The 27,776-nt window shown below is 46.2% G+C and overlaps 1 protein-coding gene across 2 annotated transcripts in view; it reads left to right on the plus strand.

Annotated features, from left to right (window-relative positions):
* Positions 1 to 27,776, plus strand: part of PCDH19 (protocadherin 19) — a 142,012-nt gene that overhangs the window by 44,827 nt on the left and 69,409 nt on the right. For both annotated transcript variants that reach the window (XM_028715917.2, XM_028715919.2), the window contains one exon: positions 26,063 to 26,121. In XM_028715917.2, coding sequence (XP_028571750.1) covers positions 26,063 to 26,121 — 59 coding nt within the window. The remainder of the gene's footprint in view (positions 1 to 26,062; positions 26,122 to 27,776) is intronic.

Genomic DNA, 27,776 nt, shown 5'->3' on the forward strand with positions numbered 1-27,776 from the left:
GTCTTGCTATATGACATTGTTGTACTCATTCTAGGCATTTCTGTGTTATGTCAAAATCTACTCTACATGTAGTGTGCACCATGAAACAAACGCGTCATTTCTAATCCTCAGCCTTAGGAGTGGATGATGGTGAGACTTATTTAAACCTGGAGAAATGAACCTTTAAAGAGCAGCGAATTTATGGACAATAAATAGATAGATAGATGGATAGATAGATAGAGCAAGCAAGCATTCATTCATAACATGAAGAGGCAGGGAAGAGAGCAGCCCTGAGCTGAGATGGATTTGAATGGATTCTTGGCTCATCCCCATTACTCTCTTAAGCTTGTTGATTTTAAATCTGGGTTGTCTGGGTAGTGACAGCATTGCTTTCTGTAGGAAGGATGTTGACAGAGCTGAGGGACAACATCCGTAAGCCAGAAACCATGGTGGCATATTATGTGTGAATGCAGCCATTGAGAAAACAAGTTTCTGTAGGTCAAAGGGCTACATGGTGATGATTATTTTTCCCAGATGAAAATTCAGAGACTTAGGCTGCATCCATGCCACACATTTAAAGCACATTTAGAGCACATGGCTTCCCTTCAAGAAGCCTGGGAAATATAGTTTACCCTTCCTGGAGTTACAATTCACAGAATCCTTAAAAAACTGTAGTTCCTGGGATTCCTTGGGAGAAGTCAGGTATGGTGTATAAGCAGGTAGGGTTTTAAAAAATGCATCTGTGGGCCCCTCTTTGCTCTCACCTGTTTCCTCAGGTTGATGAAGAGTTTTGCATACTCCTGGAAAAATGTGTTTTGGGGTGCCGTGCCTGAAAAAGTTGGGGTTTTTTTTTTGGGGGGGGGAGAAGAACTGTGGTGCAAAATTGTGTGAGATCACGGCAATCAAAATAGCCACTATGCTCTTGTGATAAAAAAAGGAAGATTGTGTCCAGGAAGATGATGTCCTGCATTTTGGCTTTAAAGCTTTGGTCTTGTGCATATCTAGGGGCCACGAGCCAAGAAAAAGCATTAGAACATTTTATTCTAATTCAGGGAACTGGTGGCTAGTATGTTTCTGTATGCTGAGAGTGGATCGGGGGGAGCATGTTGGTCCTAGCTGGAGCCCCTACCCTATTCATGTATCTGGATGCAAATGGTACTCAGTTAGTTTTGCCACAGCCTGGTAAATATTGGCTTATGGTACTTCGGAGGTGGGTTCTTCGTTGGTGGTACACACAAACGTTTCACTGACTTCCTGATTTAATCTCCTGCTTCAACTGTTGTTTTAACTGCTACAGTGTTTTAATAGACTTGCTTATTATATATTTTAATTACGGTGGTTTTGATGTAGTTGTTTTGCTATGTATTTTTAATTACAAGTAGATTTTTATAATTGGTTTTATTTTCCTTATTTTGCTTTTATTGGTTTGTGAACTGCCTTGGTATTTCTTCTTGAGATGAACGCTGGCATGTGAATAATTATAATACAGTAAGCCTGCCTCTCATGTGAGGGTTTGGTTCAGGGGATCCATGCGTGAGCGCAAAAATGCGTAAAATGAGGAACCCTCAGAACCAGACTCCCTGCAAGGTGGAGGGCTGCTTGCCTGGTGGTGCGAGAGCTCTGACAGGGTCCTAGAGTCCTCCTACTGCCTTCCCAAAGTTGGGTAAGCCCACAACTGCATTTATGTGGGGGAAATAAATAAACAGAGCGTGGGTTTCCTCTGCTCTCTGTTTATTTATTTCCTGTGCAAAGCTGCAATCACATAAGTAAAATAAGCATAAGATGCTTTCCTACTGTATTAAAACAACAATAATAATGCACACTTAGACCCCAATACAGGGACGTGGGTGGCGCTGGGGGCTAAACCACAGAGCCTAGGACTTGCCGATCAGAAGGTCGACGGTTCAAATCCCCGCCACGGGGTGAGCTCCCATTGTTCGGTCCCTGCTCCTGCCAACCTAGCAGTTCGAAAGCACGTCAAAGTGCAAGTAGATAAATAGGTACCGCTCCAGCGGGAAGGTAAACGGCGTTTCCGTGAGCTGCTCTGGTTCACCAGAAGCGGCTTAGTCGTGCTTTATGCCGGCTCCCTCGGCCAATAAAGCAAGATGAGCACCACAACCCCAGAGTCAGCCACGACTGGACCTAATGGTCAGGGGTCCCTTTACCTTTACCTTAGACCCCAATACATGCATGGTCGAATATACAATCTCTGCGCTGTAATTTTAAATTATGTATTAATTGCATTTTTATCTTACCCTCCCTCCAAGGACACTAGGATGGCATGCATAGTCAACAACCCCACCCCCCCTGCATTTTCAGTGACCTTATGAAGGTAGGTTAGGTTGGGCAGCCCATTGTTGCCTGGTAAGCTTTGCGTCCCAGTGGAAGTTTGATTCTGGGATCTCTCTTGCCTCAGTCTAAGCACTCTAACCAAGGTGTGGGGGAACCAGTGGCCCTCCAGGGGTTACTGGACTCCAACTGCCATCAGCCCCTGCCAGCATGGCTGGTAGTCAGGGATAGTATGGGTGTTGTAGTCCACCAACACCTGGACAGCTGTAGGTTCCCTGCCCCCACATTATCCACCATATAACTCTGGCTTTTGCTGCCTGCAGAATACACAGTTGGAGGCTATTTGCATAGGCCCCTATGCAGATGTGATAGCCAACATCTGCAGTTTGGGTGTGCTGAGGGAGTGAGGCCAGCTGGCATGGGCATTATTCCCCAACCAGAATGTCAGCGCAGGGCTATAGCAATGACTGCGCTTGTACTCTCCCCTAATGCTGTTACAGATTTCCAATATGCCAGCCCGACAAATAGCTGATATTATTAGTCGCTTTTGGGTAGCATAATTACATCTTCATTGTGAGCAGTAGCTCTGAGAATCTAGGTTTCCAATCCAAGCTTCTTTTTAAAAAATCCAGTCACAGCTGCTCCTTCCTTTGCCTTTTCAAAAATCCGTTTTCAGATTTTTAAAAAATGAGCAAAGATGCGTGCGCGCGCGCGTGTGTATTTGGGAAGGGGGATTCAGAATGGATTAACGAATATGCTTGTGCTGTAATATATAATCTGTTGTGATACTTTTTTCTCATTACGGTACACTGAGCGATGTGGAGGGATCAGCTCTCCTTTGCCTTGGATAGTGCTTCTCCTCCCCTGCTTCCCGCCACGCTTTTTATTTTATTGGGTGGAAATGGAAGCTCAACTTGAGTTCTCTCACTCTCTTTAATAATCTCCATCAGAATCTGCTGCCCTTTATGTAAGCTCCGGCAATAATTAGAAGGTTGCGGGAGTTAAGCAGGCACGGAGGCTGACTCTCAGAAACATTCATTGTGGCTCATTAAATTTGGAATTAGGACTTAAAAGGTCAGGAATAAGTATTCTGTTTATATTTCTGGACAGTAAATCTAAATGGACACCGCATTTTGCACACGCCTCTGCCTCTCTTGTACCGCCGATCCGCTTCAGTTGAGCAGCCATCGCAATGTCTGCTGGAAACAAAAATGGGGACCATTGCATTGATCAGAGGCAGGGAGATGATCTCCTGTATTCCCTGTAATTATAAAACATCGATATCAAAAAGCTGAATGCACTTACTGTTTCAGAGAGAGCGAGAGGCTCTTGATTGCTACTGTTCGGTTTCCAATCTCGGGTATTATTGGGGATAGCAGTAAGCTGGGAGGTAGGAAAATGGTTTCCAAGGGATATGGGAGGGATCAGAACCCTTTTAACCATTATTGAACTTGTTCGGGTGACTGGCACTTAAATGCTATTTAATAATAGATAGTCGGTCGACCCGCCTCCAGTCTGCTTTGTTGTCTCGTTTTGGGACGTTGAGCTGATGTAGATAGGCAGTGCCGAAGGATGGGCAGGACAAGACTGGGCCTTTCACTGCATTCTACGTGAGGTGATTCCAGAGTGGCTGAGATAGGATTTTTGCTTCTGTTGTAGAAGCTTCATTGGGTCAAATAGACAGTGGAGCTAGGTCTAAGCAGGAGGCAAAAAAGATAGAAGAAGAATGGATGTGGATGGGTATGGGAACAGAAATCAGGCAAAGGTCTGCTCCCTCTTGGCATCATCCCACTACCAACCCCCTGGCTCTGAGCCTTCTTTCCCTAGGGGTTCCCTTTGGGGTCCGCCAGCTGGTGCCCCCCACCACTCCTGCGCATCCAGCTAGTCCATGACACAAAGTTAGGGGTTTTTTTTGTCTTCTGAGACTGTGCTTGGACACATGAAGCTGCTTTGCACTGAGTCAGAGCATTGGGTCAGTGATGTTGCACAGTCTTGATGTATGATCTAGTTGAGATTCCTGCATTGCAGGGGGTTGGATTGGGTGACTCTCGAGATCCCTTCCAATAATGTGATTCTTAGCTTCTTTCCAGGGTCTCTTGCAGAGACTCTGCTTACTACATGATCGTTAAACTGGAATTGCTATGAATTGAACCTGGGCCCTTCTACAAGCAAAACTGCTGAGCTGTGGCGTCCTCCCTGGTTCTAGTCTGCCAGCAGCTGCTGACAGCTGAGGGGTGGAGCTGAATGTCTTTCTGAAGGGAGTTCCATAATTGGGGGCCATGATCGAGAAGGCCCTGTCGCATGTTTGTATCCACACAGCAGACACTAAATCTGGGATGGCAAGCAGGGCATCCCTGCATAAGCTTTGAATAGTCAGTTAGGGCTGTACTAGAGCAGGTGCTTTCTCAGGTAGCTGGTCCCCTAGTTCTGTAAAGGTAAAGGTACCCCTGCCCGTACGAGCCAGTCGTGTCCGACTCTAGGGTTGTGCGCTCATCTCACTCTAGAGGCCAGGAGCCGGTGCCGTCCGAGGACACTTCCAGGTCACGTGGCCAGTGTGACAACGCTGCTCTGGCGAGCCTGCACCAGCGCAGCTCACGGAAACACCGTTTACCTTCCTGCTATAAAGCAGTACCTATTTATCTACTTGCACTTAAGGGTGCTTTTGAACTGCTAGGTGGGCAGGAGGTGGGACCGAACAACGGGAGCTCACCCCGCCGCGGGGATTTGAACCGCCGGCCATATGATCGACAAGTCCTAGACACTGCGGTTTTACCCACAGCGCCACCCGCCTCCCCTAGTTGTGTAGGACTTTATAAATTAATACAAATAATTTGAATTGGCCCAATAGGTTCACAGGTAGGCAGTGCAGGGATAGGACCATCTGGGTAATTTAGATTCTGCCCCCCCCTACTTGCCATTCAAGATAACAACCAGGCAACTTCTGGGATTCTAGAGTCTGTGAGGCCAGGGCAGCACAAATCCTGTCTGTGCCTTTGCAAGTGAGTCCGGAGCAGAAGTCTCAGCGCCATGCTTTGCTTCCCTACTCAGATTTTGAAATTCTGTGTGGGGAGATTTTGTGATAAGATCATAGGTTGCAGATTCCACTACCTTTGATGCTGGCAGAAAGTCACTTGCTGGTACTTCCGCCGCAACACCTGTTGCTTAATGGGGTAGAGGTCCCCAGTGAATACCTGGTGATGGTGAGTCGAAACCGTGACTGGCACTAATTGGCTCCCTTGTTGGCAGTCTCGACAAAGAGGCCCAGGGTCCAAAGCGGTCACGGCAGGGGGAACATCCTATCACTCTGGTCAAGGTTGAGGTTCGTTGGGAGAGCTTGCAGTTTCCCTGTCTGCTCTGCAGGATAATTAGAGACCTCTCTTTGTTCAGGATTAACAACTTGGCACTGAAAATGTACAGGAAAGGAATCTGAAGGACGTTGATCCAGTTCTGATTTCAGTGGCCGAAATTGCTTGTTTTAGAGAGACTGGGTTCTGCTGGGCTAAAATAACTCCAAAAAGAGGGAGTTGATATGGTCTGTAAGGAGCAAGAGGAATTTGCCTGTTGCTCCCTCACTTTTCTCTCTCTTTCTCTGCCTCACACACTACCTATTTAATCCAGAATGGTATTCTGATGGTGAAACAGTGCTGTAATGTGTAGTGGTTAGAGCAGGCATGGAGAACTGGTTGGCTCTTCAGATCTGTCTGGCTCACAAGACTGTCTCCAGGTCACACACTCTGAGGCCTCTTAGCAGTCCTGCTCTTGCCATCCTCCTTTGAGTCCATTTTTCTCGGCTAAAATGAACTGTGACAATGGCTTTTTGTGTATGTGATCCTTCAGCAGCTCAGGAAAGTATAGGGCAGCTAAAATGGTGGAACTTCACATTTTGGTGTCCCTTTGAAGAAGCTGAATGTGAACTGAACATCTTTACATCCTTTGAAAGTGCCAGCTTCTACTGATTTAAAAGACACCCTCACCCATGATTGAAAAACCTCCAGTGGTATCCTCCTCTTCTCTTCGCAAGTGAGCAGCAGAAGATCAGAACGTGCAGGTCGCTGTGCAGACTAGGGATGCATGGATCTTGTTCTCTCAGTTTCTATTTTTTCCAGTCTTAAAATGGGTTCTCCACATTTCCGCAGCAATCTGCACAATCCTCAGCATCTTAAGGTGAATTTCTCCTAATAGATACATTTTCTCATACAATTTCCCTTCCTGTAATGTAGATCTATATGTTATTTTTACTAATAAAGGTAAAGGTAAAGGTACCCCTGTCCGTTTGGGCCAGTCTTGACAGACTCTAGGGTTGTGCGCCCATCTCACTCAAGAGGCCGGGAGCCAGCGCTGTCCGCAGACACTTCCGGGTCACGTGGCCAGCATGACATCGCTGCTCCGGCGAGCCAGAGCCGCACACGGAAACGCTGTTTACCTTCCTGCTAGTAAGCGGTCCCTATTTATCTACTTGCACCCGGGGGTGCTTTCGAACTGCTAGGTTGGCAGGCGCTGGGACCGAACAACGGGAGCGCACCCCGCCGCGGGGATTCGAATCGCCGACCTTTACTAATATTCATTTTATGCACACTTTTCCCTAATACAATATACAGTGGTACCTCTGGTTACGTACTTAATTCGTTCCGGAGGTCCGTTCTTAACCTGAAACTGTTCTTAACCTGAAGCACCACTTTAGCTAATGTGGCCTCCCGCTGCTGCCGCGCCACCAGAGCACAATTTCTGTTCTCATCCTGAAGCAACGTTCTTAACCCGAGGTACTATTTCTAGGTTAGCAGAGTCTGTAACCTGAAGCGTATATAACCTGAAGCGTATGTAACCCGAGGTACCATTGTATACGTTTTTGTTGCCATTGAGAATTACATTGCAAAATTTGGAGATGTGTGGATTTTGAAGGCTAGCTGTGCTTCAGTTTTCATATTGTTTCAGAAAGTGTGAATTTGATAGACCTGGCTTTAAATGCAAGCCAGTTTTCTCTCCCATCCCTACTGCAGACCATCTTTTTTGAAATGGATGCAGCAGCCACTTTAAAGGAGGAGGATGGTAGCATGCTATTGGTGCTTTGCAGGGGAGGGGGGAATGTTGCTCTCACCGAAAAGTTAGTTTCACTGCAAAAACCGAAGCCTACCAAAATTCAGCTTGGCCTAAAACTGCCTTTGTCCACCTTGGGTCTCTAGATGTTGCTGGACTACAAGTCCCATCATCCCTGACCACTAGTCCTGCTAGCTAGGGATGGTGGGAGTTGTAGTCCAACAACATCTGGGGGACCCAAGCTTGACAAAGGCTGGCCTAGATTGTGAACTCATTTTAAAGATGTAAAACATGTGGCCATGGAATAGTTTTCTCCATCAGGTGACTTGAGGAGTGTAAAACCCAGTGTAATGGAGAGATAAGGAAGTTGGTTTTGGATACAAGGAAACCTGGGTTCAGGTTCCCATTTGGCTTGCAAGTTCCCCAGGTAGCCTCAGGGCAAGTCACTCAGCCTAACTTGCTGTGAATCTAAAACTCCTCCTTGGAGGAAGAGTGGGATAAAAATGTAACAAATAACACAAGACATATATATACATACATATTTCCACTAGTATGAGGTGCCCTATTTCTCTTTGCACTGGTAAATGATGAGTCATGCTGGAGAGAATGAACCAGTGGGTGTGTCTTGTGATAAGAATTCACAGTCCAGGCCTTTTTATTCTCCCAAGGATTAAAACAAGGAACGCCTTTAAATCAATGAATTTGTGCTGGCTCCTGCCCGATTGTACAGATATTTGGCTTTTGTGCCGTTTCCTTTGGGCCTCTTGATACTTTTCATTGGCTTACTCATTATTTCCAAAACAACTAGACTGAACATCGCAGCTGATCTGCAATTCTCAGAGTGGTTTCGCGAGCAATCCTTATTTCCACGGAACTCTGGGAACTGTAGCTGTGTGAGGGGAATGGGGCGCTCTTAAGAGCTCTCAGCAAAATACAGTCCCCTGGATCCTTTGTGACTGTTTAAAGTGGTATGGTACTGCTTTAAATGTATACTCCAGACTCACCTTGTTGTTATTGGTGTGTGTGAATGTGTCAAACAGCAAAGGAGGTCTTCCAAAAGGGACTGGACACTCCTGGTGACAGGAAGTTGGACTCCCTGGACCATGGACCATTTCTAACATCTTATGTTTCTGAGCCAGACTTTGAAGACACAATGTTGGAAGTTCAGCTTGTAGCCCTGTCCTCTAATGGCAGATCCATTTGCCAGTTCTAGCTTACATGAAGACCATTGACAGTCAGGGAGTAGGACCACAGCTGGCCTGAACTGCATTCAGAAATTACCATGTTTTCCAAATAAGGCCAGCTGTTTTGATTTAATGCATGTACTCTGCATCACATGTAATCATAGCAATTAAGTGTTGGCATGATTATCCCAATAGTTTGGAGCAAATGTCTGTGAGGCTTTGCAGTTTCATGAATGATTGTCCCTCAGAGAATTCGGCGGATGGACTAAGGAAAGAAAGAGACAGAGGGAGAGAAAGGGAGAAAAGGACTGAAGTGATGTTACAAGCTTGGCTTTTCCCCACTGGGAAGGCTTGTGTGTGCTTTCACTGAACGATTTGACAACCCCCTCCCTCCCATTGCAGTCTCCGAGTATGTCCGCAGGCCTGACGTAAGCTCAGAACACCTGTTCTCATGATGAATACATGCAACGCGATACAGGGAATGCCAAGATGAAAACAGGGGCCTGTTGCTTGGTATTCTGCGGGATTTGCACTAATATGTGCGAGATGGATCTGGGATTTGGCGCCGGGTAAAGGTCTCTGTTGTTCGGTAATAAAGAGCGACATGCAGGCTTTATTTGTCAAGCATGCAGACAAAAGGTATTGGGGAGGGAGGGTAATGTAATATATCTAATTTTTATGCAGTCTGGTTTTTTACAACTTTATATAGGAGGGCAGCTCAGCGTGTTACACAGCAAATGTGAACACTGCATGTACACTGTGTTTTCTTGAAGAAAATGTGCAATGTGTAGAAAATATACAGAGCCAGCCGCAACATCTGGCATTGACAGGTATCTGCCTGGGCTACAGTGTCCTTTTTGGAGCTACTGGCATTGATGCCTGGCCTAAATATAACAAATAACAACAACAACAACAACAACAACAACAACCACAACAACAATAATAATTTTATTTATACCCCGCCCACTATGGGTGGCCCCCAATTGAGTGTTAAAAACAATACAGCATTGAATATTAAAAACTTCCCTAAACAGGGCTGCCTTCAGATGTCTTCTAAAAGTCAGGTAGTTGTTTATTTCCTTGACATCTGATGGGAGGGCGTTCCACAGGGCGGGCGCCACTACCGAGAAGGCCCTCTGTCTGGTTCCCTGCAATGAGGGAACCGCCAGAAGGCCCTCGGTGCTGGATCTCAGTGTCCAGGCTGAACAATGGGGGTGGAGATGCTCCTTCAGGTATACAGGACCGAGGCCATTTAGGGCTTTAAAGGCCAGCACCAACACTTTGAAGTGTGCTCGGAAACGTACTGGGAGCCAATGCAGATCTCTCAGGACCGGTGTTATGTGGTCCCGGTGGCCACTCCCAGTCACCAGTCTATCTGCCGCATTCTGGATTAATTGCAGTTTCCGGGTCACCTTCAAAGGTAGCCCCACGTAGAGCGCATTGCAGTAGTCCAAGCGGGAGATAACTAGAGCATGCACCACTCTGGTGAGACAGTCTCAGCCTGTGTACCAGATGGAGCTGGTAGACAGCCGCCCTGGAGACAGAACTCTCTCCCCACCACAAGTTGCCATGTAATTTTTTCAGCAATGTCTCAGACATGGCCGGCCCAAGGGATCTGAGGCAAACCATAAAATGGGGCCCTCCTCCCCACCAGGAAAGAAGTGGTGAGTGAAGATCTAAATAAGGAACCAAGTGGGGTGGGGTGGGGTGAATAAAGATCTACATTGGGATCTGCTGCACCTGTGGATCCTGCCATCTGAGACAGTCACCACACCTTGCCTTACAGCTGGACTGTCCCTGGTCTCAGAGCATGGGTTGCCAAATTTTGGGAGCCAATGAGCGCATGTGGAATTTTGAGAAAATTTCTTTGGCTCCAGTCACAAAATGGCTGCTTTGGGGTGTATGGCTTAACACAAAATGGCTGTCACATTTTAAAAGCCCCACGGAATGGGGGAAAGGCGCCTACCATTCCCCTCTCCTCTTTCCAAAATGGATGGTAGTGTGTGTAATTGACTTCTGGCATCCATTGAAACGTGGGCATGTTTAAGGAGGCATGTTCGGTGTAGAAGGAAATGCACCAATGCAAACAGAAACAGAGCAGGAAGAGCAAACTATCTCCTGGTCATTGCTAATCTTTGAGGAGATATTTGTTGCACCCTTTTGTGAGTGCCATAGAATGTACACATGGGCACTGTGTTGGTGGCCCCTGCCCCAGGGCATTTGAAGTTGCATCGTTCTGTGGCATTTTGGGAACTGAAGTTCAGAAGGGCAAAGGGCTGGATTTGCCCTGCAAGGTAAAGGTTCCTCAACCTTGCATTAAAGAGGGATGGGGGTGGTAGTGGCTGAGAAGCAGAACATCTGCTTTGCATGCAGAAGGTCCCCAGCATCTCCAGGTAGGGTGGGGAGGAGAACCCTGCTCTGGAGAGCTGCTGTCAGTCAGGTTATACCATGCTGAGTCAGATAGACCAAGTATCCGACTCAGCAAAAGGTACCCCTGGCACTTGGCAACACAGTGCTCTGAAGCAACAATTGCATCAGATGCTCCAAGGCACTGTGGAAAACTTAAAATAGTGGCTTGCAGCTACTTGGCACTGCCTGTAGGCAACCTCACAATTGGCAGGACACCATTGTAGCAGGGGTGCTGTGGTGAGCACTTTGCTGAGGCCTTGCTCAGACCTGGAGCCAGACCCAATACATCTGGTTGTGATTTTGCAGTGGTACACTGCTTAAAAGACTCACACAGGTCTGTGGCACAGATGTGCCTATACTAACAAGAACATAGGAAGCTGCCTTATGCTGAGCCAGGTCATTGGTCCACCTTTCTCAGTACTGGAAGCACTGACTGGCAGCTGCTCTCCAGGGTTTCAGGCAGGGGCACCCCTAGCCCCACCTGGGGGTTGAACCTGGGAACTTCTGCATGCAAAGCAGGTACTCTACCACTGAGCTCTAGCCATGGTTGTACAGTATAGGTGCAGAATTAGGTTTCCAAGCAATATAATAAGGTGCGTGGTTGGGGTCTCACTGACACTGTGTTTTGCATTTTGCCCAGCAGCCCTGCAAGCCTGGAGTGGGAGACCTTAGGCTCAGGGGCAAATGTGGCCCTCCAAGCCCTCCATGGCCCCTAGCCCTCTCTCCTGGCCACATTTGCTCCCCAGCTACAACACTCACTGCTGGCCACGACACCCTGCACCAATCTTGACTGTTTTTGCATGGCAAGAACGTTCCCTCCTCTTTCCTTCGATGGAGGATGGAGAGGGGTATGTGAATTGGTGTAGAAACTAGCCTATTATACAAAGCTAAAAGTTCCAGCCATGGCCCCACCCATTTTTGCTGCTGGCCCCGCCCACCACTGGCATTTAGCAGCTCCTAGTGGCGCTGTGGGTTAAACCACAGAGCCTAGGACTTGCCGATCAGAAGGTTGGAGGTTCGAATCCCCGCAACGGGGTGAGCTCCTGTTGCTTGGGCCCTGCTCCTGCCAACCTAGCAGTTCGAAAGCATGCCAAAAAGTGCAAGTAGATAAATAGGTACTGCTCCGGCAGGAAGGTAAACTGTGTTTCCGTGCACTGCTCTGGTTCGCCAAAAGCGGCTTAGTCATGCTGGCCACATGACCCAGAAGCTGTACACCGGCTCTCTCAGCCAGTAAAGCAAGATGAGCGCTGCAACCCCAGAGTTGGTCACGACTGGACCTAATGGTCAGGGGTCCCTTTACCTTTACCTGTATGGTTTCTCAGAAGGGAATGTGACGATTGGGCTGAAAAATGTTCCCCCTCCCTGCTGTTTTTTTTATTTTAAATTAAAAAAGGGAGGTATGGCAACAGACCCAGCACAAAGACTTGTTGCTTCTTTGGCTATCCCTTAAAAACATGCCTGGCATGAAGTAAGAGAATTCACTGTGCTGGTGCAGAAAATATTAGCAGTTGGCTTCGCCCTTTTCACAGTGCTTGATTTTATTAATACAGATTTCCTCCCTTATAACGTTGCATCTCCCCCTGCATAACTCCCCCCCCCCCTACTCAACATGAAAGAGAAGCTGTAAGCATTTTCTAGTTGGTATCTTGCAGCTTTCGGGTCACTTGGTTATGGTGAGGGCACCTAACAGCATCTGATTCCAGAAGAGCCTTTCTTGGACTGCCTAATGAGGCTTTTGTTGCTAATGAACATCATTGTTCTCCCCAGAAAGTAGTAACGGGTTAAAAATAAATAAACAAAAGAGATTAATATGTCTAAAACGTCCCTGCTGGATGCCTGTTTCAGTGGGTTTCTGTTGATATATTTGTGTTTTGTGTTGCTAAGACAACAGCTAAGAGCACTTCGAGAAATTATATATTAGTAAGCTGCATGGGGGCTCGAGGCTTTTTCGTTGATGGAACGGCTGTTAAAATGCCTGTCTGTAGAAATCAAATCCCAAAGTTTCTTTCCTACCCCCCCTCGTGTGTGTGTGTGTGTGTGTGTGTGTGTGTGTGTGTTCATGCAATTTCTAACATTCCCTTGCAAGAAGAATGTACCTTCTTTGCGTCTAAGCAGAGAGAGGCATTCAAAATCCCCCCCTGCTCCTTTCTGGAGTAATTTTACTCTTGTTTACAAAAACCAAAGGCACAGGCAGTGCTCCCCCCGCCCCCCAAGAAAAATGGGTGCCAGAACTCACAATGAAGTTGTTAGAGTAGGTCACTGGGTAACTCGGGGGCAGCCCTGAACAGATACCAGTGCCCCTGCTTCTGGTGTAGGTCAAATATATGCACCCCTGCCTCTCTTGTTCTCTTGGATTCAGAAGGATGGCTAGGGCAGCTCAGAGGGAACCTTGCGCAAACACGCATGTGCAACGGCAAGGGCATGGCTGGAAAACCTAAACCCCAATGCCGCTACATGGGAAACGGATTGAAGAAAAGGAAATACGAATAGCTTGACCAATCGTGGCTAGCAGCAGTTAGCAGATAGATGGAGTCATAGATTTTTTTAACTGGCCAGCTTCCGTTTTGACTTGAAATGTTCGTTTGGGGCTTCTCAGAAGTATGTAAAGGCAAGAAGCAGGTGAAGAGAACACCGGTCAACAATGGCTCCCACCTGAGAGATGCTGGAATTACGCCCCAGTGTGCTCCGACTGAGAAAAAGGTACAGCTAATATTTTAGGGTAGTGCGGGGCCGATCTGCCATAGTCCTCAGGCTATTGACTCTCCAGCAGCGTGGTCATGTACCCCACTTTACAAAAGATAGCTTACCTCCATTTGAAGGAATCTTGTATTTGATAGTTCCTACAGGCACTATGCACATACCTATGTACCAGCGTGATAGTGTCTACATGGTCTGTCCACAATGCAGGCCTAGAATCAACACCCAGGATGATAGCCAGCTCCTAGGCATGATTGCAAGAGCCTTGGCGCCCTGGCAGTGCTGCCAGGGTTGATGTCTTGTCTACTTCCACTGTGCCCACAACCACTTGGGCCCCCTGATGACTGTGCTGCTGTAGTCATTGGGTCTCCGCTGGCATTTTAACTGGTGCAAAGCTAATTTGAATATAAAAAGGCACAAGAAAGGAGAGCTAGGGCCTTGATGTTGTTCATCCATCAGCAGTTAGCTCCCAGACTGTGGATTGAACAGGAACAAAGGTCACCTGGTCGCAGTCTTCCAGACTGTGGGGAGAGCGATATTGTATTTCTAGTTAAATATAGCAGTAAATCAGCATATGAACATTTTAAGCAAATCTGCTGGGACTTTCAGTTACTTTCTACATGTGGGTTGCAGCCAGATGTGCTGCACAAATGGTGGCAAAAGATGTGTGTCCTTCTTTAAAAGAAATATGATTTTGGGGTGGCTGAGGTGGGGATTCGAGAAGAGAATGAATCAGAACAGTTTCATATGCATTGCTGAGAGAATCCAGGGCTTAGTGAGAAGACATGAGTGTGTGGGCCGTCAGATAGGAGATTGTACCTGCAGTGATTCTCCCCAGTCCTCCTCCTGCTGCACTGCTGTGAGCTAAGCCATGGTTTGGCTAAGCAGGTCATCTGAATCTAGGCTCATGGTTTGTCTTACTCCAGACAAACCATGAGTTATAAACTTGAAAACAAACCTTAGTTTCAGATCACAGTGTGTTTAGAGCAAGATAAACAACAACATGCTAAGCCAACCTAGGTCTTAGTTCACAGCAGAAGCAGGACCAGAAGAGGAGCAAAGTGGCCATGATTTCCTCTCCCCACCACACATTTACCCTGGCCTAACCCATGTGTGAACCTTGGGAGGAACTAGGTAACCAAGCCTTTTTTCTTCTCCAGTCTGCTTGAGAAGCTCAGCATGTGAAGAGACTAAGCTAGTTGCTCCAGCTAGGCTTCATGGCTTTCACAAGCCATTATTGTGTTCCTATACAAATAATTTAGGAACCACTGTAACTAAGCCAAGTTTTACTACCTGTGCAACTTTTTCTGAATGCTGTATGGAAAAGCAAATGAATCTGACCTTTGGAGAATTTGTAAGTAAACCATTTTAAACTTATCAAATATATTGTCTTTCTCTATGCTAAGGGAAGAGGTTCGTTTTGGAACTCAACACGGGCATATTTTAAAGGTCTGACAGTGTATATTTACTTTCCTGCATATTTTGTGAGTTCAAAATCTCAGATGGGCTCTCTCACCAAAGAGTATTTGCCCCAAACCTGGATCTTTACATCCAAGAAGTCTCCTTTGTGTGTATCTCCTTGTCACCAACAGTGTTAACTATTGTGATTGGGCCCCAAAGCCTGAGATTTGTAGTTTAGTGTGAGTGATAAAAAAATTCTGTGTTAGAGTTGTTTTTCTTTCCAAAAGCTACATTTCCCAGGGGGGATGCATAACTGTTAAACTTGAAGGCCTGCCATTTAGATAATACTTGAGAAAGATAAGAACATGAGGAACAACTGTGTGTGTGCAAGAAAGAGAAGCTCTTTCCCTATGTTCCTTCTATACAGTCAATGCACACATTCAAGCTTGGTCTGACCCAGCTCCAAAATTTGGGGGGCCCTGGCCAGTTTGCCACTAGGAATTCTCCCCTATGCCTGTTGCTTCTTGGGGTCCTCTACACAGCAGCTCTCCTCCAATTCTGAGCTCTGCTGTACTTGCAAAGGTTTAAGGGGCAGCCACCCAGCCTCCCTCTCACTTGCAGGCTTATGGGGCAGAAGCGGTAGCACTGTAATGTTTATCTCTTGACCTGCTTGCAGCACTGGCACCTCTGAATATGCTTGTGAGTGAACAAGCGCACAAGAGGAAGTAGAGCAGTGCTGCTGCCAGGGGGCCTAAGTGGTATTGGTGTGCCTGTGAGTGTCAGGCAGGGCATTATTAGTCTTGGTGGCCCTGCAAGGGTGCTTGGGCCCTAGCAAGTCTGCCAGCATGCTTACACCGGTGGCCAGCATTGTGCCCCATCAGGAACCACGGTTCCCTGTTGGTGTGTAGATCACTCTACACACACAGTTGTGTACATGCACAGCTCATTGTGCCCAATGGTGGGGAAGTACTAGAAGCCATGAGTCAGGGGTCGGCAGGCTCACTGCGAAATGCAGCAATGAAGGTTATCATTGACTAGTAGGCACAACAGCTATATTCTAGCCCACTATTGGAGGCAGTATGCCTCTAAATGCCAGTTGCTGGGAATAGCCAGTGAGAATGATATGGTTACCAGAGGCATCTGGTGGGCTTTGTGTTTTACAAGCCCACGTTGTTGGAGAAAAGTGAAAGAGGTCTAGAAAGAGAAAGAAGGTGGGACTTGAATCCTTTAGCAAAATTAAAGCTAAGTCTGGTGCTGCAGATTGAGGATAAGTATGCATGTGCAGTGGAGAGGTCAATCTGGACAGTTTTGATGCTATTGCTTGTTAGCGTGCTACACTTCCTTAGTCTTTCTTGCACACCAGCAACAAAATCATGGCTTTTTATGTGATCTTTTATTCTGGAGAGAAGCAGAACTGATATCCTTCCATGACTTCATTGAATACAGTCTTTCTTGCAGGGAAGTAATGGTGGACATAGAGTCCTGTGCCTAAATAACATGCCAAAGAATAGATGATTGGATCCAAACATTATGGGAAACTTCATAATGACGGGATAAACTCAATCAACAGGTCTGGGTTAAATGCAGTAGGAAGGAAATAAAAGGACAATTTTCTTGAAGGAATGATGGACTTTTATTATTAAATAAGTGGGATCTACACAATCATTACACACAGTGCTGCACTTTCATAAAAGATTGCATTCATATTAATATTAGATTTTGGTTTCTTTTTGATAAGAATTTGCAGAGTTGATAGGTAATAATTATATGTCTAGAGGAGTGATGGGGCCAAGCTTAGTTTTCTCTCTCTCTCTCTCTCTCTCTCTCTCTCTCTCTCTCTCTCTCTCTCACACACACACACACACACACACACACACACACACACAAACTTCATGTGGATATAAATGTGCATTCCTGTTCACTGGGGTTGGATGGCAATTTTGTGATTATTTGGGGGAGATCTGTATCCCCCCCATTTTTTAAAAAGGGGGTCTGGGGAGTGCAGAAATAAGTCTCATCCTCCCAGTTGGTCCCTTCTGAAATCCATCAATATTGTTATTATTAATTTCAGTAAAAAAATCCTTCCTATGAATCACCTTGGAGCAATTTCAGGATATATACATAGCGTCATAGCCTTATACTGAATCAGACTCTTGGTCCATCACTCTTAGTACTGTCTACACTGACTTGTCTACACTGACTGGCAGCAGCTCTTCAGACAGGGGAGATTCCCAGACCTACCTGGAGATGTTCCCTATTGAACCTGGGACCTTCTGCATTCAGAGCAGACGCTCGACAGCTGAGCTACAATTGCACATACAAAAACAAAAAAGAAGTATGTAAAAAGGAAGTGCATTAAAAGTACATTTTTAAAAGTACATAAGGCCATTAGCCTTTGATCATGTGAATGCTGTTGCTTTTTATTTTTCTTCATCTCCCTGCCTCCCTCCCAAGATTGTGGCCTTTATTTATAGCCCTTGCTGGGCATGTCACATTTTCTCCCGTCTAGCAGGAAGCTTCCCATCTGCTCATTCTTTAACTCCAGGCGCGCGCGCGCGCACACACACACACACACACAGAGAGAGAGAGAGAGAGAGAGAGAGAGAGAGAGAAGAGTTCTGGACCTCTTCCCTGTCCCTTCCGCACACCCCACCCCATGGGACAGATATAGGCACACATGCTCAACACATGCGTGCAGAGCTGGCACTCAGAGCGGTTTTGCACAGGTGGGAGCAGAATGGTCTGGGCATTAGCAGCTGGCATGGGGAGGTGGAGATGAGGCCAGCTTTCTTCGGAGCCAGCTCTCCATCTGACAGCACGAGATCATTCAATAGAATCCCACAAGAGGAGCAGGGGCATAAAAGCCTTCACTGCAGTTCATCCTCACCTCCACAGCTTACCTCCTTTTTCACAGCCTGTTTACGGACTATATGTCTGCCCTTTTCTCCCCTTTATTCATTTATTTATTTTAAAACAAAGCCATCTGCTTTTCAGGAACCCTCTTAACGGGGCTGTTGGGTGGATGAAAACGCCACAGTGGATTCTTCAGTGTCCTGAGGAAGCATGGATAGCCAGCTGGGTTGGAGGGAAAGACCCACAGGGATTTATAAGCAGAGATGTCGGCCTTGCGCTTAAACGATTCCTTTTTCTACTGCCTTCCATGTTCATAAACGTTCGTGGAAAAATGCAGGAGCAAACTGAGGTCGATTGGGGCCAGCCTAAGACCTTTTGCTGCCTGAGGCAAAGGAGAAGATGATGCCCTCTCTATCCATGTACAGAGGCCAGCTGGACTGACAGTTGAATCTTACTTCAAAATTGGCAACAGAGCAGCTAGCAGAAGGGGGTCAGCTGTGTCATCCAACACCTCACTGCTTCTCCTTGCCAAACAGCACGTGCTACCTGAGGCAGCTGCCCCACTCTTCCTAATGGTTGAGCCGAACCTGGGGGTGAATTCACATGAACTTGGAGCATGAAGCTCACCATTCCTTTTGATCCCAGAATGCTTTCAAATGATTGATTGCCTTTCTGTGCAGGGACACCCCCCCCTCCGCCAATAGATCCATCTTGCAAATAGATGAATAGGAAGTCAGGGAAAACAGCTCTTCTTGACATGCTGGTTTTCTCTGTGCATATTATTATTATTATTATTTTTAAATAGAGGATCATTCATTCACACACAGTCTTATGCAGTCTAGCCCACGCACTGCTTTACTACCTCAGTAAGAACAATGCCTTAGAGAGCAGGTCAAGATGTAGCTGGTGATATTTATTTTCCAATAAGGTAGTGATTTTTATTTTTTTGGTAGGCAAACAAACCCCCGCAACCAGCAACATGCATAGGGTGGTGTGAATTGGTTGCACATTGCCATTCTGAAGCAGTGAAACATGGACTGAGAGCATGTCATTTTGATTCTTTTCCCCCCAGATGAATATGTGGAGCTAATCAACATCCCGTTCCCTTTCCCCAGGTTGTTTGTTGTACCACTGCTCCAGGTGGTTGAGTCAGCAGGTCAAAATGTGGTTGTGCGCATGAAAAACCAAGACCTAGGCACATGTGTGATCCATTATCCAGCCATTGTGTACAAACCTCATATGGTCAGCTCTCATCTCCTCCTGGTTTCATAATGGTTGCATAGTTTGAGCCACAGCCTTACTGGAAAACCGTCAGAGTTAGGGTTTTGGTGCTTTAGTTTTAACATCTTGCCCCAGAGGGGGAAAGAGGTGACATTGTGCATGTGTGGGTTTTACTTTGATGATGTACCAAGCAGCAGGGGAAGCAGGGGTGATGGTGGACAGGGGAGAGCTGCAATGGCTGGGCCAAAGTAGTGGGCATGCTGTTTCCCACAGGGGTCAATTGGATGCCTCTGGGCAGCCCAAAAGCAGAACATGAAGGCAAAATATATTTCTTGTTGTTTGCCAGGGACCAGGAGTGAGAGTCTTGTTCATCAGGTTAAGGGGGTGGGCAAGGACTCTGAACCTGAAGGGAAGGTCACACAGGGCCAGCCACAGGGGTGCTGCCACCACAAGAACCTGAGGATATGGCACTGCCATCCTTGGACTTAAAGGTAGAAGACCCTGGAAAACCCGAGGCTATCCCCACTCAGGTGCAGTAGAGCAGGATGGACCCCTTAAGGAGAGGAGCCCCTTGTAGCACAGGTGGTTCTAACAATTAGGTGCCACCTGGTGAAGCTCCAGAATGCTGTGTTCCCCAGAGCCCATCCCTGCATCCTACCCAAACTGCACCTACACCCTGGTTGAGCCTTGTCATACTGCAGAGCAGAGTTCCCGAGGAAGTGGTACTCAGAGAGGTACTCATGTAGACTCTGAACATGGATTTAATTATGTGTTAACACTCTCCCCTCCTGCTTTTCCTCTGGAACATATTCCTTTGCCTCATTTCCCTCCCTAGGCAGGCAGATCTGTTTCAGAACTTCCCTGCTTGGGGTGAAGACAGCTGAGAAGGGAGTGCTGTAAAGGAAAAAGCAGTGGGTGGGAGGAGGGTTAAGCACCCCTCCCACTTGCTGCTTTCCCTGGCAAATCCCCCCTCCTCCGGTTTTGCAGATTGGCAGCAGGCATGCAGTTCAGAATGCTGTGTTTGCTGCCAAGCATGTCATTCTGTGCTCTCTTCCTCATGTCGGCACAGCCGTGGCGAAAGCGTCATCCCAGCCCGCTTGGCTACGCTCCCGACAACCCCGTGTCAGAAATTGGAGGCCGTGTAATTTTACAAAAAAGTGTGCATGTGTTTTTCCTGCTGAGACCCCGGGCGCTTTGATATTCAAAGTCATCTTTGCAGGAACAAGGAGGAAAGAATCTCAGGGACTGAGTGTTTTGTGCACTAAATCTGCAGCTTGACTGTACAGCAGTAATTACAAAGCGGACGCAATAACTGAGCCGTGCTGTCTGTAAGGCTGACTCCCCCCTAGCTTTCTCCAGATAACATGTTTCTCCCTGGGAGGCGCCTGTTTTTCTTAAATTAGATATTGTGTTTGTATTTTTGAAAAAGGTCACAGTTAGCCAGCACGCCTTTAAGCTTTATTATCTTGGAACCGAAGCGTAGCCTCTACTGGCACACCCTCTGCGGTTCCAATCTTGCACGTCCTGCCGCTGTGATTGTTCTAGCAAGCGACGCAGCCCTCGTCCCTTATTTATTGCACCATTAAAGTTGCATATGTTTATCTCTCCCTCTCTTTTTTCTCTTTCTTTTTTAGGCTTTCTTTGTAATTGCCACAGGGAAAGATTAAAAAGGAGCTCTTGGAGAAAGGGGAGCATCTGAGGGTGCAAAGCAGGGGTGCAGGACTGCCTCCAGCCAGCAGGCTGCATTCCTACCTTCTACCTCTCCCTCCCCACCATCTCAGTTGCAGGCCAGCTTTGTAACATTATGACATAGGGTCACCAAAGGAGCTCCTTCTCAGCACCTGTCAGCTAATGGGAGTTGCCTTGAGTCCCATTTGCAGACAGATGGGGTCCATCTCAGTGACCATCAGCTAACCACCACTTGAATAGGAGCTCCTTCAAAGGTGTGCCCTCCATGCACATCAGTTGATAGGCACTGAAAGCAGCACTACTGGCTGTACTACGGAATTTCTGATGGGGAACTTCCTACTTGCACCCAACCCGGCCGATCCCATACCTCATGTCACATATGGCATCAGTTGCTGGGCAGATTGGTGTGATTTTGGGCTGCAGTAGTGGGCAGTGTGGTGGAACAGTGGTGACTTCTGGTTGGTTGTGCCGCTGCTGCTTACCAGGAGGTAGAGCAGGGAGGTGAGGGGGCAGCAAGGTCAGTGTGGTGCAAACGTACCAGCAGGAGCTCTTGTTGACTCTACCAGTGCGTTTGCAGCATGCCAACTTCAACACTGCCAGGCCTCCCTACTTCCTGCTAAGCAGCAACAGTGGGACTAACGGGAGGCCACGTAAGGGTCACCACCCTACCTTGCCACCTGCAGCTGAGTGGCTGGTGATTGGGATGAGTTCTGTGAAGCCCAGTGCTGTAATAACCTTGGGCTGTGTAAAGGGGAATCAGGCCAGATAAGAGAAGACACGCAATGCACATTCATATGAGAGTCTTGATTGGGCATTCTCTTCACTGCTTGGAATCCACCATGCTTGGTGTGTGAGACACAATTCGGTGGAAGCATCACCTTTCATTTTTTGAAATGAGAAGTAGAAACTAGGCCTGTAAGTTTGCCTGGGGGAAATCTCAGGAAATCAGTGCTTGTTACTCTGTATGTGGAATCTGAGCAGAGTGACAGATGACCAGGAACTGGGGCATCAATACTCTATATAGCTTCTCCCATGACTAAACAGTCCTCTCTCTCTAGGCTCAGCTCCCAAAACTGCTCCCCGAACTTCCAAGGTATTTCTTATTCTCTCTCTGTCTTGGGTACACAGCGTTTCCTCTCTCTAGACTTTGTGAGTTTTTCTTCAGGTTTTTTTTACCCTGCCTTCCTCCCTTTCTCTCAGACTCTCTCTGCTTCTCTGTTCCTGCCACCTATGGGTCCTGTGTTTTCTCTGCTTCTTTTTTCTGTATGCTGAACTGTTTGGTCACATCATGTTATGGGTCCCTTCACCCTGAGCGGTTTAAATGTTTGTGAACATTCCTTGACATCCTAGCAGCCCATAGACAGGCAGCAGCCATATAAGATAAAAGAGACATGACTTTCTTTACACCAGACTGGCGTGGTGGGATTGTGAAATATGGAAGAGATCTTATTACTAATAAAACTACAGATTTTGAGTCGGAGCAGCTGTCAAATCTCCTTAGCCAACACATGTCGTTCGGTGCTGAATATTCCTTAGCACTTTGTCCAGCTCTATTTTGCCAAGCGATGCAGAATGGCTGTTGCTTTCCCTTGGGAGCAATTTCCATTACCTAATAGACTGTGACACTAAAGCTTTTCTCTTTCCTTTTGTTCCCCTCTTCATACCTGTTGCATGAGAAGCGGAAATAATGGGATTTTTGAATGGGGCAGGGAAAATACACAATGCTAAATGTCACTGCAAGAGGAAAGCTGCATGTACAGGTCATTGTGTGGAACCCCCACATTCTCAGGGCCCACCTGTACTGTATGATTAAAGCTGTATCATGCCACCTCAAACAAGCATGGCTTCTCCCAAATAATCCTGGGAACTGTTGTCTTGCTGAGAGTTGTTAGGAGACCGCTTATCAGAGCTGTTTAACAATCATTCCCTCCTCCCAGAGAATTCTGGGTATTGTAGGAACTCCCAGTTTCATTGGTCACAATTTGAGGGAAGCTGATGGCCCTGTGATTTACAGTTGCTGACCTGAAGCCCTGAGGATGGGCCATCTGCTCTTTGCCTCTGGGCCTGCTAAATGTGGTGGCATATTAGTCAGGTAACTCTCACAAGCAACTCTCACAAGGAGAACTAGTGGCCTGTGATGGCCCAAATGCTGCTCATCACCACAACTTCTCTGGCCTAGAATTGGTGTAAAGCCACTCTCCAAAAGTTGCCTTGGGGGCTGGGAGTTTGATCGAGGAATAGTGGAAAGGGGGCAACTATTTACCCCTGGACCTGTCATTTCCCACTCTCAGTTCCTCTGCCGCATAACTCCCCGCCCCCCCCCCCGGGGTGGGAAAACAGGTGGAGGGGAAGTTTTATGAGTAGAAAATCATCCAGAGTGGAAAGGGTTCAAGAATACTAGCGTGCCTGCACTTAAACCTGAATCCTCCTGTTGTGAATGTCAGTTTTGTTTTGTTTTTAAAAGTGCTTATATGTGTAGTAGCAGTGTTGCTTAGAAATCCTAAAACCAAGCAATCAGTACAGTTTTGAAATCAGTGATTAAAACCAGTGCAGTTTGAAAGGTTCAGTCTGCCATATTGATTTAAAATGACATCCAATCATATCCAGACATAGACAAAAAAACCTGCTCTGTGGTCTCGGGAACCATCTTGCAAAATTTGGTTGAGGTGTCAAAACACACACACACACACACACACACACACACACACACACACACACACACGATATATGGCTCATAATTATTTATTTGTGTCCCACTTTTCTTTTAGAAGGTGCCCAAAGTGCCTTACGGACATTTTGAGGTTTTTTTTAATAAAAAAAACACACACCCCACAACGAAACTAGTTTTCCAAAAAAGAAATGTAAGCATTTTAGAAAAAAATGTTTTAATAACAAGCAACAGCAATTGGCAGAATAAAACTGAGCACTTAAAAATATGCTCTGTGAGGCTATTTCAAGGCAATGGTAATTCTATGTGCTCTGGGTCTCCTCTGACTTAGTCTGTGTCATTGCAGACCGCTCTGTAAAGGCAGTGTTCCAAAAGACACTCAAGTGCATAAGTTTCTGATCTAAAATATGCATGCTCATTGTTTAGACGTTGGACAAAAAAGCATTTTTTTATTTTTTTATTTTAGAGACACGAGATGTTGTTGTTTATAATAAAATTGGTAACCTACCAACTCGTACCATTCCTGGACAGGTCTGGTCTGGTCACAGTGGTCTGTCTCCTGTTTGGATTATTGCAATGCAGTATACATGGTGCTCCCTAGAATATATCTCAGAAGCTTCACTTAATGCATAGCACAACTGCCACAGTTGGTATAGCCAGGAAGGAACAGACAGAAAGCAATACCATGCCTTAAAGAACTGTGTGTTTGATTCCGCAGGATGTGATGCACAGGCCTAAGACATCTTTTTAGGGCCACCCAGTTGGAAAATGCTGGGTTAAGATGTCTTCGAATCCTCATGACTCAGCCATGAAGCTCACTGAATCAGTTATTCTTTCTCAGCCTGGCGTACCTTGCAGGGCTGTTGGGGATCAGAGTAAAGTGCATTACCTGGGGGGGGGGGTGGATAGGATGTAAATTCAAGTATGTAGTAACTGCAGTCACTACTCTGTGCATGGTATCAGATTTGCCAGATCATGGTCCCAGTAGCCTTCTAGAAACAGCAGCTAAAAGGGAGGTAATTCAAGCCCTCTCGGTAATCCAACCTTTGCAGGTCCTTGTATCTGTCTTTTACCATCCAGAGGTTTTCTTGTCATCACTCTGCACAATTTGGCATATAAGCATCCTGAGAATCTCTTAAGTTGAATTAAAACTAAAATCAAGGTTCCAGCCTTTATGACCATTTTGAAAGCGTATAACCTATTCCATTGATTTCAGTGTGTCTCTACTCTGGGTGTGATTCAGTTGGATACAAACTAGTATTATTGTGAGGTTGGCAGGCACTGGATCTGTGATTATTATTTTTTGTCGTGAAGTCTTGCACTGTTAAGCTTTAATTCGATAGTGAGTCTTTTTTGCACCTTGTGTAAAATTTGTACCTTGTGCAAATTTAAAAGGATCTGTTTTAATTCTCTTGGATCTAGCTTTCACCCAGACCCCCTGGAAAAGCAAAGTGTGTGTATGCATGTGTGTGTGTGTGTGTTGGTATGTGTGTGTTTGTGTGCACAGGCTTTCTCATCTCTGTCTGCAGCGGCTGAGTGTGAGATAAGCAACCAAAGGGGTGATGCCCATAGCACTCCTACCAAATTCCAAATGTGCCCTCGAGCCCTCGGAAAAGTTGGCAATTGCTGCTGTGGAAGAGCAAAAAAATAAAATAAAATAAATTTCATCCATCAACTTTGTGACAGCCCTTCAAATATTTGAAGATGGCTATCATATTGCCTTTTAATAATCTCCAGGCTAAACATTCAAAGCTCGTGGCCAGCATCCCACTGTGCGGCATCCGTTTAAATTATGTGCTCTGATGAAATATATGGCATTCGCTTTCACAAGACTGCTGTGCGGGTTGGCTTTCTTGCATGCCACTGCAAGTGGGGTGTTTTTTTAAAGCTTTGCAATTATGTGCAGTAAGCTGTTTCATGTGAAGGTGCTGGCACACCTGCATGCTGGTGAGAGGTGATGGTGTGGCTCAGATCTACATTATTCACCAACTTAGGGATGGGGGAGAAATTTGATTTAGTTCACATTTAAAGAGGTTTTCCAAACAGTATGTGAACTGGAACCCAGCCATCCTTCAAAATTTGCTGTTTTCTGACTTTTACAGTGCGGTTATCAAGCCAGGTAATGTGTAGGGAAATGTGTTTCTTAGGGCAGAGTGTGCCTGTAGTAGTGAAAATAACACTTAAAATGCTGAAATAGCTCACTCAGTAGAGTATGAGATTCTTAATCCCAAGGGCCAAGGGTTCAGCCCCTACACTGGGCAAAAGTTTCCTGCACTCTGGGGGGGTGGAGTGGGTGTTGTGACTCTCACAATCCCTTCCAACTCTAAAATTATATGATTCTGTTGGGGAAATGACTTTGCAAAAAGGTGTACACCTGGCAATACTGCATACAAAAATGTGTTTGCTAGGAGAAGTTTGCGCTAAAATACTGATGAATTTTCATGAGGATTCACGAATTGCTGCAGGAATGTGGAGAACTGAATCACGAGGATGGAGAACTGAGGAACTGAGGTGGGGCAGATTAATCTACCCCCTACCCCTAACTTGTGGCTTTTGTCCCAGCTTGCCTGGCTCTTTCAAACTGCCAATGGATTGTGCATGTAACCATCTCTATTTCCCCTCCCCCCTCTCCTTTCAGACTGAAAACTACTCTTTTGATTCCAACTATGTGAACAGCAGAGCTCATTTAATAAAAAGGTATGTAGGGTGTTTGTTTGCTTTCTATGGGGTGGCAGGGGGGGGGCAGGGGGGGAGAAGTACTTAGTTTTAAACTGAATTCACATTGTCTAACACTTTACTTCCCCCATTATTTTCTGCTCATTTAGTGTGTACAGAATCTGTTCATTTGAAACTCACTCTCTCTCTCTCTCTCTCTCTCTCTCTCTCTCACACACACACACACACACACACACACACACACACACACACACACACCCAGCATTTGCATCCCATTAAATTCTCACTGCTTTGGCCTTTAGTTTACACACACACACACACACACACACACACACACACACACACCCTTCTCCAATGAGCTGTGCCTCATTCATATAGGAAAGTGAGCATACAGTTAGGCAGAACCCTGTTACCCTGACAACTTATAATTCATAGAGTTTGTTCTCTTTCAATGCACAAGAATAAAATGATAGATGTGGATGAAGAGAGCTCCCTGGCATATCAGGAGAGAAAAGGAACTTGTCGGGGGTGGGGGGAGGTAAGGCAGCTGAGCTTGGGATCCATCCCCCCCCCCCGCAACCACTCTTTCCTCGCTTGAAGTTTGAATTGCAAATAAAAATACACACATTTGTATTGCAGTTCATTCCCATCCCCCATACTCCCCTCCCCTCGCCCTCTTTATTAAAATAAATCTATCCTTGCCCTGGCTTCATCCAAGCATAAACTCAGGAATGAATTTGGTCCCCAGTGAACGTGTTGACAATAATTACTAACATTTCAGAAGCACTTCACAGCGGACAAAAATGCATTCTAATTCTCCTTACCTTTACCCTCGCTACAATGCTTGTGGCGTAAGTCATGTGCACCGGAATCAAACTGGTAAATAGTTGGTTTTCGTTTTGATTCCGTTTCTGCCAGCAAAAGCTTATTGGCCTGGCATAGATGTTTTGCTAAATGTTTGCATAGTGTGCTGATAAGAAGCATCAGCAAGCCCTTTGGTGGGGGGGGGGGTGTTCAACTACTTAGTCCTGTTAGTGGAAGGCCATGCAAGGACTTTCTCTACAGCAGTGGGTTCCCTCAGCTCTTCTCCCCTGTGGGCCCACTTCAGCCCCTGGGGGAAAAAGAATCCAGAACAACATATGGAATCTTCAAGCTGAAAAGCACTTTTGTCATAGCACTATGTTGAATTCCTTCCATAGGTTTGTGTGATCCCCACTCTTTCTCCAGTGTGCTGAAAAGAAGGAGTTTAGAAGGGTTTGCTTCCAGTTGAGATTAATCACAGCTTGCCTACGGTTTTATCAGAACTATTGTTAATGTAAATTTGGGGTAGCTAATATGGTGTCCTTCAGAATTTGTGGACTCCAGCTCCCATTAGGGGTCAGGGATAATGCGAGCTGTAATGCAGCAACATATGGAGGGCAGCACATTGCCCACCCCTGATCTATGGTTATTTGAAACAAGTCACCTTCAAAACATGGTTTGTGGTTGTTTAAACAAACCACGGTTAATACTGATCACAGTTTACGATTCAGATGACATGCTAAACTATGGTTAATCTAAATCAGGAAGGAAGGCTTCCAATCTATTCCTTGTGGCTGTCGACAAAGGTATGTTAGTAACCCATGTGATCAGAGAACATGAAGGCAGTTTAGGAGGATAACAGTGTTTCATGTTTT

This window comes from Podarcis muralis, chromosome Z, assembly GCF_964188315.1.
Source record: "Podarcis muralis chromosome Z, rPodMur119.hap1.1, whole genome shotgun sequence".
In the NCBI taxonomy this organism is placed as follows: domain Eukaryota; kingdom Metazoa; phylum Chordata; class Lepidosauria; order Squamata; family Lacertidae; genus Podarcis; species Podarcis muralis.